Source organism: Rhinatrema bivittatum, chromosome 14 (genome assembly GCF_901001135.1).
Source record: "Rhinatrema bivittatum chromosome 14, aRhiBiv1.1, whole genome shotgun sequence".
NCBI lineage: Eukaryota > Metazoa > Chordata > Amphibia > Gymnophiona > Rhinatrematidae > Rhinatrema > Rhinatrema bivittatum.
The window spans coordinates 79,892,269-79,913,527 of NC_042628.1; the positions used below are offsets into that span (position 1 = coordinate 79,892,269).

The window sequence follows — 21,259 nt, forward strand, 5'->3', positions numbered from 1 at the left end:
AATAGAGACATAAAACCCTGTGAAAAAACGAGAGTGGAAAGAGAGACAAAGAAATCCAGTGATAGGTGGAGAGCCAGCATAAAACAATTTTCTTAGCAAAACCCACTACAAAAATATCAATCCTAAGAGAAGAAAGTTGTGCAGTTAAACTCTGGACTGTATAAATGAATGATGCCACCCCTCTCCCCTAGCGACGTTGCTCTTACCCGGAGCGAGGAAGGAGCAGGGCATGGTGGCTGTGTTGCTGCCGCTGGAGCTGGAACTCACTGCCACACCTGTCCAGCAGGGGAGGGGAAGGCAGAGCGAGCTGGGCCCAGCTCTGCAACCTGTGACACCGCCCGGAATCCTCAGGAGAACCTGCCACACCGGGTCAGACCCAGGGTCCATCAAGCCCAGCATCCTGTCTCCAGCAGCGACCAATCCAGGATACAAGTACCCAAACAGTAAATAATGCCCGTAATAAGTAGTGGCTATTCCCTAAGGAAGCGGTTTGTTGTTTTTATTTATCAATTTTACATAACTTTAACAAAGAACATTCTTTGCCATGAAACAAGAAAAGAAATATCTTCTACCAAATTCCCAAATTACATATAGTACCCATATAGATCCACATATAATTCTTAAGCATTATTCTCATTTTATCTTTTATACATGGGCTATATTGAGGAGAAAACAATCGAATATAAGGGAGAATTATAGGAAATAAAATACAATATATTCCATAACACCTCCAACCTTATTTTAGAACCCTTTTCAAGCCAATTATGCTCTTCCATGCTTTAAAAAGTATTCTAGTCACTCAACCAAGAAATGATGGAAGAAGAGCAAAGGATTCTGGGAGTTTTGTTCTCTGCTCCAGGACTGAGAAATGCAGACATCTGCAGAATCTCCTGTTTGCTATTGATGCATATGAATGTGGTCTGACTGATTTAGATATCACCCAGGAACCCACAGAATTTAACAGCAAGCTAATTATGTACAAAATACTTTGGCTTTTGATGAGTTAGTGCAAGAAATGCTAAGTATTTTAGTAGAAAGCAGAGGAATTACAAGATGGTGTAACTGAACCTCTAACAGTCCTTTAAATTCTATCTTGGGGAAAAAAAAAAGTGGTACCTAGAGGTACACCTGGCTATAGTTTATCAACAATAAACACAAGAGCACTCTAAAACCTAAAAGGTGAATTTTAAAAACTTGGTGCGGGCGAAAACTGGGAGACACGTGCATCTTTCGGGCCAGCGCGCATCGCGCAGATTTTAAAAAGCACACAAGAATGCGCATATCTCCCAGTAAGCACACAACTCAAAAATTTTAAAAAGGGGGGCATGGACGTGGTGTGGGTGGAGCATGAGCAGGACATGGGCATTCTGGGAAGTTACCTTGAAATTTGCATGTACTTATGCACACAAGCATGTACCAGGGTCCACTACTTTGTAACTTTACTTATTTTATTTATTTATATTTGGTATACCGATATTCTGTTCACAATCATACCGGTTCACATCATAAATATAAATAAAATCCTAAAACAAGTTCAGTTAAAAATAATATAGCAAGATAACCTGCACTAATAAAAATCAAATACTAATAAATCACATAAAATGTATACAAATAGAGCAATATTAAAAAATAATATAAAAAAACAATCATAAAATACATTAGAGTGTAATAAAAATTAGCAGCCTTGAACCTTCTTTCTACAGGCTGTGTTCAAACCCATGTTCATGCATCTTCACCAAATGCTTTTCTAAATAACCATGTTTTTAACTCTTTTTTAAAGGTTTCAAAATTTGACTGTAATATTAGCTCACATGACAGCACATCTGTGCTCAATTTTAAGTGGGTGTGCCCTTGTGCACGCAAATGCCGTTTCTTCCGCGTAAGTGGGGGCATTTTAAAAGGCATGCACGCCGACGCCATTGCCCGGTTTACCAGTTAATTCCCAGTTCGCCCAGTTAAGGGACAGGACTTCTAAACCCCCCCTAGTTTAATAGCCTCCCTTCTTCCCTGTTAGCCCTGACCTTTAAAACCCCACTGACCGGCCTAGATTTTTATGGTTTATAAAGTCGCACGTCACCCATAGCAGAAGTAGACTCGCGCAGCACAGGATCCTGGTGTGCACCAGTGCGTGTAAGTATTTACGTGCAAATTTTAGATTAAAATCTCAGAACACCCGTTCACTGCCCGGACCACACCCATGCCCCACCTCCTTTTGGGAAATGTTTTATTTGTTGACGCAGTGACGTGCACACTTAAATCTGGGCAGTTTTTTAAAATCCGTTCGGCGTGCACCAGCTTGACATATTCGTGCAATCTCTAATTGTTGCGTGCCTCGGGCTTTTAAAATTCAGCTTTATTTAAATTCTGTATAATGTTTTTAAGTTTATAATGTACGATGATAATGGTGATTTAGCTTGCATTTTTATTGTGTACTCCGCTTAGCCCAGTGGTTCAGTTAAAGGTGCATAACAAAAGCTTTTGGATGAATAAATACCATGTGATTGGAAGTTGTGGAAATGCCTTCATTTTCTGATTACTGAGTGATGCCTTAAGGGTTTCATTTCATCTGGAGAGTTTGAGTGCATCTTGGGATTTGCCTCATTGGATCTATGGGCTTATACTTCTCAATTCCCTAAGAAAAGAAGAAAGTGAACGTCCATGGATGCAATGACAGAGAGCAAGAGAAGAATATCTTACCTGGGGGATCCTGTAAACCCCTGTTATCCTGGCTATGACCTCAGTCATTGAAGAGCTGCGCTCCCTGAGAATTCCTGCCAGATTAAGTTGTGCCTCACACCTATAATTCGGGAGCGTTGCTTTTCCCCCAGACAGCAGCTGCAGAGTGCCCTGGAGTGCCAATACCTCTGAAAGACAAGAGTCCAGGATCTGGCAACCCAGAGTGTAGTTCAGTAGCAGATACTGGTTCTGGTTAGTTTCTTCTATAGCAAACAGGATGGCCAATATGTCACGGTAATACTGCACCTGAAAAAGGAAATCAGACTTCATCATCATGTTTCACCATAGGGAAATGTTGAGTCAACAAAATCCTGCTTCCTTCTGATAAACATAAATGAAAGAAATATTTCAGGTTGTATTATAGAGATTTCAAATATTCATAGGTACATACATCACATTTATATCTGTGAAAAGTAAATAATTTAATTAATGGTTGGTTGATGGTAATATATAATGACTGATAACATGTATTAAAGATCTTATTAATTGTCTATTGACTGATTCATAATTAATTGAGCTTTTATTGATTATTATCCACTGATTATGATTAATGTTATTAACTGCATTCATTAATGCAGTTAATAACATTAATAATTAATGATTTTTTCACTATAGATTTATATTATATTGACCATTCATTGATTAGTGACAATTTATAATGATTTCATTAACTGATTAAACTGTGATGGGTAGACTAACTACGAACTATAAATTGATTCATCAACATTTCATTAAGGATTGATGATTGACATTTTGTAAAAATGTGCTCTTCTAAACTGTGGATTAGCATTTGCCATTAGCATTGAAACTTACCTGAGAAATTGTACTCAAGATTCAAAGCAGACTACCAGGAATCACTGCATGCCTAGAAAAATTCCATGGTAGGCTCAACAAGGGGACAGAAGGTAAATGAAGACACTGCACCACCTTTTCTCTATTTGCTATCATGAATGGCAGTGAGTAATGACAGAACAGATCCTAAATGGGTTGTGGATGGTGAGGCACCAATAGATAATAGCTAAGCTCCTTCCTACCAAAATTCTCTAAATTCTCAGTGGCCTGAACAGCTCAAATCATGCCATGACAGACCCCCTCAAGGCATTGTGAGATGAGCAAAGCAGCGTAAATAATGGCTGGTAATGAAGAACAATCATCTACCGTGGAGGCAGTAACCCTTGAATGCATTGTTAGAGGGACAAAGAGTAATGAACAATGAGCAGAACTCATCAGGAACTCTGGAGGAGATCCCTAGTGGTCTTGACATAGATCCTCAGTCCCAGGGTCCAGTGGACGTATTGTATTCCCCTTTGCAATACTTCTTCTCATGTACTGGGGGGAATTCTTTCCAATCCCAGCATGCCAGACAAACATATTCCACCACCTTGTACAAGCTGTAGAAAGTGAGAATGGAATCAGAGCAGATTTCTACATTCCCAATAACATCCTTTGATTCAATGACTGATCTATTGGCAGGAGGGGGAAGGAATGTGCTGGCTGGGTTTGGGTTGCTGGGAGAGTTGCAGGGGTCAGGCTATTGGGGGCAGAATTCTGGGGTCAAGAGAGTACTGGAGACATGCTGGAAGGCATAGGGAATGTGAACCAAGAGAGTGCTGGGATTGGGCTACTGTCAGAGAATGGGGAAGGACCAGATCTTTGTCAATCACAATCCTTTTAAATTAATAGTATTGACACTCCAGCAGTCAGAGAAACATCCATGAGGAAAACGTCACCACCATGGTGGAAAGCTCCTTCAGCTGGAGCAGCAGATCCTTCTTGTTCTAGTTCTTTTTTCTCTGTGTTGCCTGAGTAAACGTACATGTCTACCGGCTTGTGATGGAGGGTCACCACCAAGGCCCGATAAAAGCAGTTGTCCTTGAATATGGTGCAGTAGAGCAGGAAAGGCTGACATTTCATAACGATGCCTCTCAGCTTGAGGGTTAATCATGGCTTCTATCATGCAGTTGTAGGGACAGATCCGTGAGCATCGCCAGGCCTGTGTTAGTTATAACCAGGCCTGACATCCAAGGCATCGAATAAGGGTCAAAGAGAAAACTCTGCAAGGCTTGAAAAGAGGGACACAGATGCTGGGAAAACTGGCGTTAAACCTCTAAAGCAAGCACAGTGTAATTTACACTCAAAGCACAGAGTGAGGCAGTAATCACAGTTATATTAATACCCCAAGACATAGAGTGAGGGGTAAAACAGCAAGCACAGTGGTATCAAGATCCAAGGCAGAAAGTGAGCATTATGGCGTGAAGAAAGGTGACATCAAAACTCCAAAATACCCATTGAGGGTCAAAGGGCATCTACAACAGTGGCATTAACATTCCACACAACCGAGACGGGGGTAAAGTAGCAGAATCGGAGGCATGAAAAGCCCAAGGCACTGTGAGGGCGGGAGGAAAGCAGTACCAATAGAGGTCACAGTTTCCAAGGCATTATGAGGAGGGCAGGAGCAGGCTGGGTAGTAACGACGCAAACTGGTAAAGCTGGCAAATCCCCCCCCCCTCCCCCCCAGTTACAAGGTAGAAGCGGGATTGGTGCGCACAGGCACGCGCCCACCTAAAATTCAGCACACGTGTGCATGGCTAGACTATTTTATAACATGAGCTCATATAGGCACATATGTTATGAAATAGCCACGTCCCCGCGGCACGGGCCGATGTATGAACTCAAATGTGTGCATGCTGCCAGTTTGCAAGTTACTGTCCCTGTGTATCCAAGGACTTTGTCCCAGAGTTTGAGAATTTACCCCTTTCAGATGTCTCTTTCCTGACTGGTTCCTCCAGTAAGGAAGACTTACTTTTCACAGCGTGCAGGGCGAGGGGTCTCTCTGAAGACAAGGCTGGGGTAAACCATGCCAGAATGTGCTGCAGATATCACCCCTAGGGTAAAGTCTCCATCCCCTCCAGGACTTCTAGAAACGGACCCATCACCCTTCCTAGAAATCTTAGCATCTTATCTAAAACCAGACTTCCCAACGATAATCCTAGGAGATATCAACTTGCACGTTGATAACCCCACACTCTCAACCAGCTGCGAAACCATTCTTACAGCCATGTCTGCAATGGGATTCAAACAAATAATCAATGAACCTACCCACAAGGCAGGTCACACACTGGACCTTATCTTTGTGAACTCAGGTATAACACATTCAGTATATCCCACTTACAAAAAAGTTCCCTGGTCAGACCACTCTTTAATCTCCACCACCTTCTCAATGACCCAAATGAACAATAATCACGCCCCTCAACACTCATTTCTCTACAGAAAAGTATGCGCCTCTGAACTCAGCAATCATCTAATCACGGAACTTTCACACATGGACTTCACATCACCCAATGCAGCCGTTAATTCCTGGTCCTCCATAACAGAAACCGTGGCAAACAAACTATGTCCCTGGATAACAAAAAAAGTCAAACAAGGTGCGTCAAAAAGGCAGCCATGGTTTACAAATGAACTTAAAAACCTCAAACTTGACCTGCGTCAAAAAGAAAGTAAATGGCGTAAAGCCCCTTCCCCCTCCACACTTTCTACATACAAACTCGCCCTCCAATCATACAAGAGCTCCACTTTAAAAACAAAAAGGGACTTCTATGCACACAAGATTCATAACATTATATTCGATTCCAAAGCGCTATTCACATTTGTCTCCAATCTAACTCAGGCAAACCCTCCTGACATACCACCTAACCAAGCTCAAACAAAAGCTGATGAGCTGGCACTCTTCTTCAGTAAGAAAATCACGAACCTACTAACACAATTAAAGCATAATACCGGCACACCAACCAGCAATTACATTCTTCATAATAAAGACATCTCCCTCCAATCTCTTGAACTCACCTCTTCCTCAGAGATCCAAACACTTCTTAAGAAAATGAAACCCTCATCGCATCCACTAGACCAGATTCCATCTAAACTACTACTGCTAATCCCGGACACCATAACCAAAACCCTAGCAGACATTATAAACTGCTCATTCATCCAGGGTTTCTACCCAGACGACCTCAAAATAGCATCCATCAAACCGCTACTTAAGAAGCCTAACTTGGACCCCAAAGATCCTAACAACTTCTGTCCAATCTCAAATCTGCCTTTCATTGCCAAGGTGATGGAGAAACTAGTTAACACACAACTAGCAGATTACATAGAAGAACACAAAATTCTTTTCCCCACTCAATTCGGTTTTAGAAAAGCCTCAAGCACCGAATCCCTTCTCATCTCACTGACTGACTACATTATTTTGGGCCTCGATAAAGGACAGGCCTTCCTACTGATCTTATTAGATCTATCGGCAGCGTTCGATACTGTGAACCATGCCATATTACTAAATCAACTAGCGAACATCGGTATTGCAGGATCAGCACTAACATGGTTCAAAACATTCCTAGAAAACAGAGGTTTCAAAGTTAAAATCCACAACAAAGAATCCTCCAGATACCCATCATCACAAGGAGTTCCTCAGGGTTCCTCTCTCTCACCAACACTTTTCAACTTATACCTTCTCCCGCTTTGCCAACTGCTAAACAAATTGAACCTAAAACACTTCATATTTGCCGACGACGTCCAGATTGTGATCCCCATCAAAGAATCCATCACTAAAGCGCTAGAACTTTGGGAAAATTGCTTTCAAGAAATTAACGAGCTCTTATCCAGCTTAAATCTAATCCTAAACCAATCAAAAAGTGAATTCATTCTAATCTCTCCAGATAATTGCAAAATCACTACAAACCCGCCAGCCAACTTGCAAACCTCAAAAGTAAGAGATTTGAGTCTCCATAGACAACCGGCTAAATTTGAAATCGTTTATCAACCAAACAACCAAAGACTGCTTCCACAAACTGCACGTATTAAAAAGAATAAAACCCCTATTTCACTTCCATGATTATAGAACAGTGCTCCAAGCAATAATATTTGCGAAAATTGATTACTGCAACTCGATCCTACTAGGCCTCCCATCATCACATACTAAACCGCTCCAAATGATACAGAACACCGCAGCAAGAATTCTAACAAACAAAAGAAGAAGAGATCACATTACACCAGTCCTTAAAGACCTACACTGGTTACCAATCCACTACAGAATAATTCATAAATCCCTCACCACAATCTACAAGAATATCCATGGACTGGCTCCACTCCATCTACAAATAGCTCTTAAAAAACACTCCTCCAACAGACCCATCAGAGAAGCATATAGAGAATATCTACAGGTACCACACAACAATACCACCCAACATATAACATTGAGAGATTGGGCCTTCTCCACAGCAGGTCCCCCACTGTGGAACTCCATCCCCCTAGAACTAAGACAGGAACCATGTCTTCCAACCTTCAGGAAAAGACTGAAAACATGGCTGTTCATGAAAGCATTTCCGGACCCTTAAAGATTCACTAGCATCAAATGCAGCATTACTGAACATTTCCTATTAAACTGAAACAGTCACTATCTACCAATCATTACAATGTTTTACTTCTTGTTAAACTTTTTATCTTTCCTCTAACTCTAATCCCAGTTAGAATGACCCCCGTTTTATTGTAACTTTTTCTTCCATGCACTTGTTTTACTTTTTAATGTATACTCTTATGTTATTAGTTATTTACGTTATAATGTATTTCTCACCCCTTGTTTTATGTAAACCGACATGATACGAACTCCGTGAATGCCGGTATAGAAAAATACAAATAAATAAAAATGGAGACTGGGGTCATCTCTTGGAGCTCCAGCTTGCAGCCTGAGGCCATGGTTTCACCTAATCAGAGAAAATTCTTTTTCACTCAACGCACAATAAAGCTCTGGAATTTGTTGCCAGAGGATGTGGTTAGTGCAGTTAGTGTAGCTGGGTTCAAAAAAGGTTTGGATAAGTTCTTGGAGGAGAAGTGCATTAATGGCTATTAATCAAGTTTACTTAGGGAATAGCCACTGCTATTAATTGCATCAGTAGCATGGGATCTTCTTAGTGTTGATTCTTGTGGCCTGGATTGGCCTCTGTTGGAAACAGGATGCTGGGCTTGATGGACCTTTCGTCTGATCCAGCATGGAAATTTCTTATGTTCTTATGTGAACAGCGAGCAGCAGAAGAGTCACCCAACTGAAACGTCTCATATCCTCACCCTCTTTACAAAGCCTCTGGTTTTATCACTACTGCATGGGAAGCAAGGAAGATTCAAGAGAAAAGATTGGTGGAAAAATAAAACATGGAACTTACAGAGAGAGAGAGAGATCAAAGACACACGGTGTGAGGTGTAAAGAGAAGAGACGATGACAATAATCAGAGAAAGTTCTAAAATATAAAGTGAAAACTAGAGAGAAGAGATCAGGAAATAAACAGAGAATGTTCAAATATACAGATAGAGATTTAGAGAGGAAAAACCAAGGAAATAAGAAAATGAAGCTCATATAAACAGTTTGAAATCTGGCAGACAGGCCATGAAAAAGATTGCCAGGGCTGTCTACAGAGCCAAAGGGTTTATATATTCTCTGCTTAGATTATTTTTCACTGACCCCTGTAATTCTACAGGTGCAATAAACACAAGGAGGTACGCAGGTGACTTTCTTCTCTCATTAAATGATGAGTAGGTGTGTGACTTATAATTACGGGGTCAGATGGAAATCACAACCTGACTTGTCCTCTGGGATGTATGGGAGGAAGAACTCAAATCTGTTCTCATTTTGGATCCTGTATTTTCTCCTTTCATTTTAGAAATAGAAAGTTTAATTCTTTGGTGCCGTTAATGAGTCAAGAGACAACCTCAGGAATACAAAACTTGTCTCCTCTGAGACTGTCTGGCTTAGGGAAATGGTACAGGGATGCAGAGCATTTAACTTTTAGGATTGAGTGATTCGGGGATGGGCACAGGGACACCGAGGTTCTTGCCTCTAGGATCTGATGGCTAGCTCAGGGATGGGCACAGAATACAGATACTAGAAGGAAGGGTACTGAAAGTCTCCCCTGACCTGATAGTATCAGTATATATGAGAGTTATCCCGAGAAGAAAGGCATAAACCTTAGGAGGGAGCTGGAATTTTAGTGACACTCAGATTCCTGTTAGGAGGGCACAAGAGACCCTGAGGACCATCTGCAGGGTTATTATCAGACGTAAATGAAAACATTGCATGAGGAAGGGATTATGTAGCATTGGTGAGAGATTGGATTAAATAACTAGTGGAGAATCTATGAATGGGTGAAGAGTTTCCTTACTGTACCCCACATCAGTTCAGATGCATGGGGTTTTGTCCCCTACCAGCAGATGGAGACAGGGAAGAAAGGCTTTCCTGAGACTGTGTTACTTGCCAGTGGGCCACCTGCAATCTCTCAGTATTTCTGTCTCCAGCGGACGGTAGAGGTAAAAGCCTGCAGTCTGGAGATAAAAGAGAAAAGAGTGCTCCCGGGGGTGTTGGGCTCTGTGAGGCACCGTTCCCTCACTGGAGCAGGGTGAGCAGTGGCTTTGACCTTTCACTTGGCTCTCCCTGTAGACGTAAGGAAACTGACATCCAGTGCTTCTGGTTCCCTCTTTTCCACATGAAGGACTCTCTCTTCTCCCCCACTCAGCCATCAACGGATCAGGGAGGTATTTTGACTTTTTTTCAGTGTGATTCAGCTGAGGGGCTGTCTCTGGTTGCAGCACAGGGAGGCCAGGGTCATTGTGAGCCACTTTCACCAGCTTTTCGCAGCCCGCATGGCAGTCGGGCAGAGAGTCCGTTTTGGGCCTGCAAGCCTTGACTGGGCATTAGATGTGAGCATCGGGAATGGAGGCTGAGGCTCGGGTTACGCAGGCTGGAGGTGCCTAGCACTGCGAGGGAGTCCCAGGCTGTGCATCCATCTTAGGCGCATGGCACCAACGGAGCAGAAAGCAAAGGTAGGCAAAAGGGCTTAGGGGGTGGGGAGGAGAGGAGAGGGGAAGAGGGAGGGAGTATGGGTAGGGGGTAGGGAAGGAACTGGAGAGGCCCGATCTCGCCACCACGCGAACTTTTCTAAAATTAGCCCTCCCCCCTTCTACCGCATGTATCAGGGGATTTTAAAAAGAGGCGCGCGCCAACGCCGTTCTAAGTTTTACCAGTTCATGCCCAGTTCACTCAGTTAAGAGAGAGGATATCCAACCCCTGCCTGGTCTGATAGCCTTCACTCCCCCCAGTTAGCCCTGACCCATAAAACCCCGCTGATATGCCTCGTTTCATTCTTTTTTTTACCTTAAACGGACTCCATAGCAGAAGTAAAGTTACGCGGCAGGAGACCTCAACGCGTGCCAGGTTGCTTAAGTACTTATATGCTCATCTCAGGATCATGCCCTGAAACGCCAATGCTCCTCCCAAACCATGCACTCACTCCACCCTTTTTGGAAAACTTTTGAGATGTGTGCGCTGCACGATATACGCGTGTATGTAGGCGACTTTTAAAATACACTTCACACGTGCAAAACCAACTTCTTCTCGAATCTCCTAATTAATGTGTGCGTTGGGCTTCAAAAATTCACCACTTAGAGTCTGAATTGAGAATAAATAGAGATAACCTTGTTAGGACTCTGACTTTTCTGTTCAGTATTGGGATTAAGAAACAGTATGTATACAGCACATGCAATGAACATTGAAATCAGGCTCTTTTTGGAAGGGCAGGGGCAGTGGGTAGGCTGGATAGTTATGATATTGTCCTGTAGGGTTTTGTCAGGATGTTTTGGGGGAGTGATATTACCAAATGTTTTTTGAATGTGAGGCCTTTGTGACTCTGATAATAATCTTGCAGATGCTGTTATGCTGCATCCAATACATAAGTTGGTTATTGTATGGTGAAGTCTGAGACTTTTTTTGTTATCTTTGTACACCTGCTTTGGAAGGACTCTGGCACAGGAAAAGAGCAGAAGCATATTTCAAATAAAATACATTAATTTAATTAAAAGTTGACACTGGGTTCTGCTGAAAACTCATTCTGCTCTGTGATTTGCTAAATAAATATCACGAAAATAAGAAAGCCCTCGTTAGGGTATGTAACTACAATACTCCCAACAAGATTCTGTACCAAAAGCTATAAAATCCTGCATCTTTGAGAGAGAACGGATACTCTTTATTGCAGTTTAAATTAATAATTTGTGAAAGACACTGATTATACTGATTCTTTTGAATAATAATTTTATAGACATTTAAAATATTGTGGATACAATTGCATTGATTTTCCAAGGAGCAGTTTCTGGGCATATCACTGACTTTATTTCCATGTTATATTTCTCCCTACTAAGTAATCCTTGGTGTTCATCCCTGGTCTTATGAGAATAATGTAACACTTGGGGAGAAAGATTAGGAAGAGTAACCCTGCACCGGAGGACAGGATGGCGAAGATCTCAACCGCAACCATGTACTTTCCTTGAGTACTGAGGTAAGTGGGAATGAAAGATAGCCAGACGCTCACAAAGACCAGCATGCTGAAGGTGATAAACTTGGCCTCATTGAAGCTGTCAGGCAATGTCCTAGCCAGGAAGGCCACAATGAAGCTAACGATGGCCAGGAAGCCCATATATCCCAGCATACAGTAGAAGAATAGGGTCAACCCATCATTGCACTCAACGATTATCTTCTCGCTTTCAGATCTGGTGTTGTTCTCAGGAAAAGAAGGATGGCTAGCAATCCAATAAGTGCAGATAATTAGCTGGATGAGGGAGCAGAAAACAATGATAAGGTTGGGAATCTTTGGCCCAATCCATTTTCTGAGGTGATTATGGGGGTTGACAGCCTTGAAAGCAATGACAACTGTGACAGTTTTTGCCAATATACAAGAGATGCAGATTGTAAAAATTAGTCCAAATGCAGGCTGTCGCATCATGCAGGTGAGCTTCATGGGAAAGCCAATAAATGTTAAGGTACAGAGAAAGCAGAGCATGAGGGTGCAAAGGAGGAGGTAGCTGAGTCCTCTGTTGTTCGCTCTCACAATCGGTGTGTCCTTGAACCAGAAGAAGATTGTGAGGATGAGGATAGTGGCCAAGGACAGAACGATGGCAACTGCAGCCAAGGCTGCCCCCAGGGTGTCCTGGTAGGACAGGAACTCAATGACTTTTGGAAGGCACTTATCTCGACTCTCGTTGGGTTGGTGGTCGTCTGGGCACTTCCAACACTTGGTTGTATCTAAAATAGAAGAGGAACACCAGTCATAAGGCTAAGCTATGAATACAATTTGTTCATCTGTTTTATAATTTTAGAAGATTCAATAGGCCTTTTCAAACAGTAAATGTTATCTCTGAAGCATTGAAAAATAAATAATTTGTAACTTGGGAGTCTAAAATCTCAATGCCATAAGACTGTTGTAGAGAACCCTCCAAAATGGACCTTTTTTTTAGGCTGCAGTGCACAAAATGTTTTGAGGGGAGACCCTGTTATAATCACATTTTGAGATGTTTGGGGAATTGTTTTATATGTCTGCTGCTGTAGTACTGCTGAAAGGCATTTTAGATGTGTGAGCTCTGTAGTTTAGATTGATAATGTGATTATGGGGAAATGGTGTGGTGTTCCCTTAAACCCGTGGGGTTTTCTAATTGGGTAACCAAGGTTTAGCAGGGTAGGATGGATAACAGGGACCTTCAGAGATGTGACCAGCTGGAGTGGCCAGTCTTTATGCTGGTAGGCTCAGTGACCCTCCCAGTGGGAGTGGGACCCTACAGGAGAGAGGCCTGAAGCCCTCCTGAAGAATTGCACTGGAGTGGTCAGAAGCAAAAGCTACACACACTTATGGCTGAGAAAGCAAGGAGTGAGGGTGAATCCGAGATTAGTAGTGCCCCCCAAGAATACCCTTCTGATGCAGAGGTCTAGGGATAATGCACTGGGAGGAAGGTGGCATAGAATTCTAAGAGAAGGTGAAAGACCCAAGGAGTCTGAGTAGATAATGTAAATGGGAAGTTGTATTGTGTCCTCTCTGATGTGAATTTTGATACGGGTATGCTAGAAGGTGAACCCCAGTCCTTAAACAGGTTCAGGAATTTGCTACATTTTAAATATACACTGAGCTAGTAAAAGATAGTATTTGTTTTCTAGAATTAGAATTGTTTTCTAGTTTTTTAGGTCCTGTGGTGGAATTGTTTGTGTAGTGGGAAATAGAATGAGACTATCTCTATTCTGAGATAGTGAGGTATAGTATTTGTTTGCCAGTGTTTGAATTATTTGGGTTGTGGGAAAGGTTTGCAGAGGTCACTTACTTGATCTGAGACAGTGAGAGTACTAGTTTCTGGGCAACTAGTTGCTAGCTTCATTCCCAGCCACCCTGTCTCACTTTTTAATATAATTATCGCACCCATTAAGATTAAAGTCTTCAAAATAAGTCAGTCACTTAAATTAATCCAGATTTTGTCCAGCTGCTGGAACCGCAGTTACTAGCTTTAACAGAACACATGGGGGTAAGCTGCATGGAGCAGCAAACTGATGGACAGACTGGATGGACCAGTTTATCTGCTGTCATTACTATGTATAAGTCTATGTGTCTAAGAATAGCAATCGGTGTGTACTCCCATCCACCAGCTCAGAATGAAGAGACAGACGATGAAATGTTAACAAAATTAGGAGCACAGTAATAATGGGTGATTTCAGTTACCCCAGTGTTGACTAGGTGTCACACCTTGACTTGTTAAAGTTGTAAAGTTTCTAGATGAAATAAAGGAGCTGGTAGTGGTAGAACTGAAAAGAAGGGGGAGCTATTTTAGACCTAATTCTGAGATGATTCTGTGTGAGAAGTAATGCATTTGGGTCACCTGGCAAGAGTGATTATAAGATGACCAAATTTGAGTTGATGACTGGAAGGGGGATAGTAAATAAATGTAATTACTTTTTAATGGAAGACTATGATAAAATGAGGAAAAATGGTTGGAAAACTGGAAGGAGCAGCTGCAAAGGTTAAGAGTTTTCCTCAGGCATGGACGCAGTTTAAAAATATCTTGGAAATCAAGACCAGAGGTATTCGATGCATTAAAAAGCTGGAAGGAAGACCTAATGGCTGCTGACCCGGTTGAAAGGAAAGGTGAAAGAAGCTAATGTAGCCAAAAGAACGTCTTTCAAAAATAGAAAAGCATCCAAATAAAGCAGGAAACAGCATAAGTAGTGGAAAATTAAATGCAAAGCATTGATAAAGGAAGGCAATGACTGAATTTGATAAGAATCTTGCTGTGGAAGGAAAAACTCATAAAAAATGTGTTTGCAGGTACATTCAATACAAAAAGCCTGTAAGGGAGTCAGTTAAAGGGTAAAACGGGTCCTAAAGTAGGACAAGGTTATAGCTGAGAAATTCAATGAATGCTTTACTGAAGAAGATGTAAAGCAGATACCCATGCCAGAAATATTTAAAGGTGATGATTCAGAAGAACTGAAACAATTCTCAGTGAACCTGAAAATGTAATAGCAAATCACCTAGACCAGATGGTATACATCCCAGAGTATTGAAAGAACTGGAAAAAATCAGCTACACTACCTTAAGATTGGAGATGGGCCAAAAGAACACCATTTTTTAAAAAGGGTTCCAGGCATGAACCAGGAATCAAAAGACCAGTCAGCCTGATATCAGTGCCAGGAAAAATGGTTGAAACTGAATATATAGATGGTCACAGTTTAATGGGACATAACTAACATGGATTTATGCAAGGGAAATCTTGGCTCACCAATCTGCTACATTGTTTTGAAAATGTGAATAAAAATGTAGATGATGGTGAGCCAGATCATATAGTATATCTGAATTTTGAGAAATAATTTCACAAAATATTTCATGAAAGATTCTTGCGGAAATTAAAACTTCATGGGATAGGATATAATATTATATTGTGTATTGAGAACAGGTTAAAAACTAGAAAACATTGAGCATGACTAAATTGTCAGTTTTAACTAATGGAGAAAGTTGAATAGTTGAGCAACCCAAAGATCTGTACTGGGACCACTGCTTTTTAACATATCTATAAATAACGTAGAGATGGGAAAGAGTGAGGCGAACAAATTTGCTGATGATATAAAGTTATTCAAAGCTGTTAAATCACAAGAGGATTGTGACTGGGCATCCAAATGGCAGATGACATTCAATGTGGATAAGTGTAAAGTGATGCACGTAGGGAAGAGTAACCCCATTGGAGGTCTCCACCCAGGAAAAGGATCTAGGCATCATTGTGGATAATATGCTGAAATCCTGTGCTCAGTGTGTGGCAGCGGCCAAAAAAGCAAACAGAATGCTGGGGATTATTAGGAAAGGAATGGAGAATAAAACAGAGAATATCCTAATGCCTCTGTATCACTCCATGGTGCGACCTCATCTTGTGTTCATATATCATACACAAACAGAATGCTGGGGATTATTAGGAAAGGAATGGAGAATAAAACAGAGAATATCATAATGTCTCTGTATCACTCCATGGTGCATCCTCATCTTGTGTTCATATATCATACACAAACAGAATGCTGGGGATTATTAGGAAAGGAATGGAGAATAAAACAGAGAATATCATAATGTCTCTGTATCACTCCATGGTGCGACCTCATCTTGTGTTCATATATCATACACAAACAGAATGCTGGGGATTATTAGGAAAGGAATGGAGAATAAAACAGAGAATATCCTAATGCCTCTGTATCACTCCATGGTGCGACCTCATCTTGTGTTCATATATCATACACAAACAGAATGCTGGGGATTATTAGGAAAGGAATGGAGAATAAAACAGAGAATATCATAATGCCTCTGTATCACTCCATGGTGCATCCTCATCTTGTGTTCATATATCATACACAAACAGAATGCTGGGGATTATTAGGAAAGGAATGGAGAATAAAACAGAGAATATCATAATGCCTCTGTATCACTCCATGGTGCATCCTCATCTTGTGTTCATATATCATACACAAACAGAATGCTGGGGATTATTAGGAAAGGAATGGAGAATAAAACAGAGAATATCATAATGCCTCTGTATCACTCCATGGTGCATCCTCATCTCGTGTTCATATATCATACACAAACAGAATGCTGGGGATTATTAGGAAAGGAATGGAGAATAAAACAGAGAATATCATAATGTCTCTGTATCACTCCATGGTGCGACCTCATCTTGTGTTCATATATCATACACAAACAGAATGCTGGGGATTATTAGGAAAGGAATGGAGAATAAAACAGAGAATATCATAATGTCTCTGTATCACTCCATGGTGCGTCCTCATCTTGTGTTCATATATCATACACAAACAGAATGCTGGGGATTATTAGGAAAGGAATGGAGAATAAAACAGAGAATATCATAATGCCTCTGTATCACTCCATGGTGCATCCTCATCTTGTGTTCATATATCATACACAAACAGAATGCTGGGGATTATTAGGAAAGGAATGGAGAATAAAACAGAGGCTGTCGTAATGCCTCTGATTAGTTCCATGGTGCAAGCACACCTTGAACATTGTGTGCTATTCTGATCAGTGCATCTCCAAAAAGATATAGCAGAATTTAAAAAGGTAGAGAGAAGAGTGATCACAATGATAAAGGGGGTGGAATAATTTCCCTATGATGAAAGGCTAAAGACATTTAATTGAGATCTGTAAAACAATGAGTGGATTAGAACTGGTAAATGCAAATCTGTTGTTTACTCTTTCAAAAAGTGCAAAGACCAGGGAACTGGAATTTGTTGCTGGAGTGTATGGTAAAAGTATTAGTGTAGCTTGGTTTAAAAAGGATTTTGGACATTTTCCTGGAAGAAAAGTCCATAAATCATTGATCAGGTGGACTTGGGAAAATTCCTTGGATAAGCAGCATATCGACCTTTTGGGATCCTGCCAGGTTTCCTGGACTAATCCACCACACCCAAAATTTTGACTTTATTAATGATATTGTAACCGTTTGTAACTGGCACCTGTTAAATGTACGATAAACTACCTATATATACCTTATTTTGTGCCTATTTGTAAACCGTTGCGATGGTACATGACTTAGCGACGGTATAGAAAAGTTTTTAAATAAATAAATACTGTGGGAAGCAGGATACTGGGCTTGATGGAGCTTTTGTCTTGCATGGAGTGGCAAATCTTATGCGCTTATGTTCTTGCGATTTCAATTACTCCAGTACCAATTGAATGCATCCCTTTCTAGGGCATGTTAGGGAATGTAATGTGTCTAGGTACCTTGAATGACTGCTTTATGGAACAAGTGGGAGATCAAACTAAATCTAGATCTCAGAGGGACATTGGACCTGGTCTAAAGGGCTGCTTTGCAGTAGAGAACATAATGCAATCCAATTTAACTCACTTAAGAAATGATATTATGTAAATAAACAATAGTAACATTTATTTTTAACAAGGATGATTTTGAAAGTCAATGATATAACTATGCTACAGTCCTGCCATCAAATCACAGATACTCCAGAGGTGGCTCACCCTTTTCATTGGCTATTTCTCCAGCAGAGCAAGGGACACAGTCAAAGCAGCAGCTGGGCTGACCAAGTCTGGCAGATTTCCTGTATCCAGCGGGGCAGCTCTCGCTGCAGACAGAGCGAGGCGTCTGTGGATTATAAAACTTTGACGTTAGAATAGAATTTCTGCCATGAAAGCAGAGTCCATCATGGCCAGCATCCAGTCTCCAGCAGAGGCCAATCCGGGTCATTAGGAGGCACCCAGCAGATCCCAAGGAGTAAATCCAGTTCCTTGTTCCTCACTCCCAAGCCTAAGCAGTCAGGTTTCCCCTGAGCTCACCTGTTTAATAATTACTTATGGACCTTAGCTTCCATGAACTTATTCAAAACCCTTTTAAACCCAGCTATGCCAGTTGCTTTGACTCTGTCTCCTCCATGTGTCAAATAGAAAAATATATTTTCTCCAGTTTGTTTTAAATCTGCCAGCTGCTAGCGTGACCCCCAGTCCTACTGGTGTTTGAAAGCTAAATAACCGTTTCATATTTACCTGTTCCCATCTGACTCATGATTTTAGACATCTCTATCATATCCCCCTCCGTCAGATTCTCCAGGCTAAAGAGCTCTATCCTGTTTAGCATTGCTTCATAAAGGAGAAATGTCATACCCTTTATCATTTTTATCACCCTTCTCTATACGTTTTATTGGTTCCACAGCCACAGACCAAACACATACACAATGCCGGGATTGTATTGTGTGTATTTGCTCTGTGCAGCCAACACAAAGGAAATGAGCTTTCTGGGGGGAAAAAGTGTCACGGGGCAGGACGATAAACCACAAAGCATGCAAAACCCTTGTTTCTCCACACAATTTTATTTTTTTCAGTGGGGATGTCTTATCAGCATTTATCAGTTAAAAACTATAATCAGAAGCTCTACTTAAGTACAGGGTGATATTATCCCCATGTTTACCACCTTGCAGCTGAATACCATGATTTATTATTGTATCTTTAATATTTTCTTTCTACTGGAACAGGTTTGACATTTCCGCATCGTTTAGACCTTGGAAGTATTTGAAGATGCTATCGCACCTTCCCCATTAATTAAGGGCGAAGTTATATTACTGCACATTCATCCACCCTCTCTGCTTTTTACACTAGTTTGTGCTGTCCTCATTTTGTCAGTGCCTGCCTTTCTCTCCCTCTTTTCCAAACTTTGCAGGACCCTAAAGCCTAGGATGGGAGGATGCACATTTTCCAGTTTTGACACGCCAACTCTTCCATCAGGCATCCTGAAGCCTTCACTCCTCACCTGATTAAACCTTTGGTTCCATAAGATGGCAGAGATGTTCAGAGTGATTTCCTCTCCTGGAGAATTCCTGGAATCATATCTACCCACTGTTATCAGTTCAATGGTGTCATCCGGTTTTATCTGGATATTCTTGATGTCAAAGACAGTAGGCACATCTCCATTCCCGTCAAAGTAAACTTCCTGCTCAGACTCTGTTGTGAAACGCACATCCCTCAGATAATGGAGGACCTGTTGAATGATGAAGGAGAGGCATTATGCTAAATATGCAGATAATCTCTACAGGGATGCAGGTTTTATGAATTCCCTAGGGATTTTCACCTCTTCTTCTCCTCTCCCCAACCTGGTATTTCCCCTCATTCCTCCATGCCCTCCACTCTTTATGATACCTACCTCATCCAAGTAAACCTGACCAGTCCCTGTTCTGTTACACGGGATGCATGGAATTGTAGTTCTGTTTTCCCTAAAAAGAGGCAGAATATCAATGCATCCAATGTGGCTTAACCAGGACTGGATCAACCTTTTTGAGTTGACCTTGGAGAAGTGGTAACCCTAGTACTATTGCCTCCCTCTAATATTGGAGCTGCAGCAAATACGATAGAAATGATGAGAGAGCACTGCAGTCCTGGTCTCCATGTTTGCCTTTCCTGCCCCTCTTAAAATTTGATCTCACTTCCACTCTAGATTGGTTGTTTGAAGTTGAAACGCAAATGTGCTGTCTGAGGGACAGGGAGCCCCGCCCTACCCATGCAATCAGCATTTGTGTCTCTGAAAATGGAGGCAGGGGAAACTACATTTAAGGCCTGATTTTAAAAGGCCCGCATATGTAAAAGACGGGGGTTTACATGCGCGTCCGGGCCTTATGTGTGCTGCGCACATTTTAGAATGGGCCCAGGTTACGTGCAGAAGTGCTGAGCCAACAAAAAGGGGCAGGGTGGGGGTCTGGGCAGTGGGCATTAGGCCCTGTCCCGAAAAGCGCATGCCGGCAGCTGGCCGGCGCGTGGAAGATACTTCTACTTGGGAGGAGCAGTAAGTATTAAAATAAAAAAAAATGGGTACAGCTAGGGTAGGATTATGGGTCGGGTAGGAGAGGGGAAGAAGGAGCAGACTGGGAGGGAACATTCCTAACCCTTCCTTCCTCTTCCCCACTGAGTCACAGGCAGCCCGCACATGTATGTGCAGCAATTAAAATCTGGCGCGCATATATCGCATTTTATAACATGAGCGCGCCAACACACACAAGTTATAAAATGATTGTGTCCATGTGTGCGTGCCGGGAACCAAGCACACATAGACACTTTTTAATGTTTTTCAATAGCACCAAGAAAAAGTTGAGGATGACTTCCATCCCCTTTATCATTTTGGTAGCCCTTCTCTGTACCTTCACCATCGCAACTATATCTTTTTTGAGATGCGGCGACCAGAATTGTACACAGTATTCAAGGTGTGGTCTCACCATGGAGCGATACAGAGGCATTATGACATTTTCCGTTTTATTCACCATTCCCTTCCTAATAATTCCCAACATTGTTTGCTTTTTTGACTGCTGCAGCACACTGAGCCGACGATTTCAATGTGTTATCCACTATGAGCCTTGATCTTTTTCCTGGGTGGTAGCGCCTAATATGGAACCTAACATCGTGTAACTACAGCAAGGGTTATTTTTCCCTATATGCATCACCTTGCACTTGTCAACATTAAATTTCATCTGCATTTTGGATGCCCAATCTTTCAATCTTGCAAGGTCCTCCTGTAATGTATCACAGTCTGCTTGTGATTTAACTACTCTGAATAATTATTTGGCATATGTAAATTTCATTACCTCACTCATCGTTTCCCTTTCCAAATAAGTTATAGCTATATTAAAAAGCAC

General features: G+C 41.6%; 1 protein-coding gene across 1 annotated transcript in view; it reads right to left on the reverse strand.

Annotated features, from left to right (window-relative positions):
- Window positions 1–2,557: 2,557 nt before the first annotated feature.
- The window catches only part of LOC115075652 (vomeronasal type-2 receptor 26-like), a 40,255-nt gene continuing 21,553 nt past the window's right edge, over window positions 2,558–21,259 (reverse strand). Inside the window, exons 5-9 of the mRNA XM_029576226.1 lie at window positions 19,390–19,617; window positions 18,108–18,231; window positions 12,138–12,847; window positions 2,698–2,982; window positions 2,558–2,632 (exon numbers count right to left, since the gene is read on the reverse strand). Coding sequence (XP_029432086.1) covers window positions 2,558–2,632; window positions 2,698–2,982; window positions 12,138–12,847; window positions 18,108–18,231; window positions 19,390–19,617 — 1,422 coding nt within the window. The remainder of the gene's footprint in view (window positions 2,633–2,697; window positions 2,983–12,137; window positions 12,848–18,107; window positions 18,232–19,389; window positions 19,618–21,259) is intronic.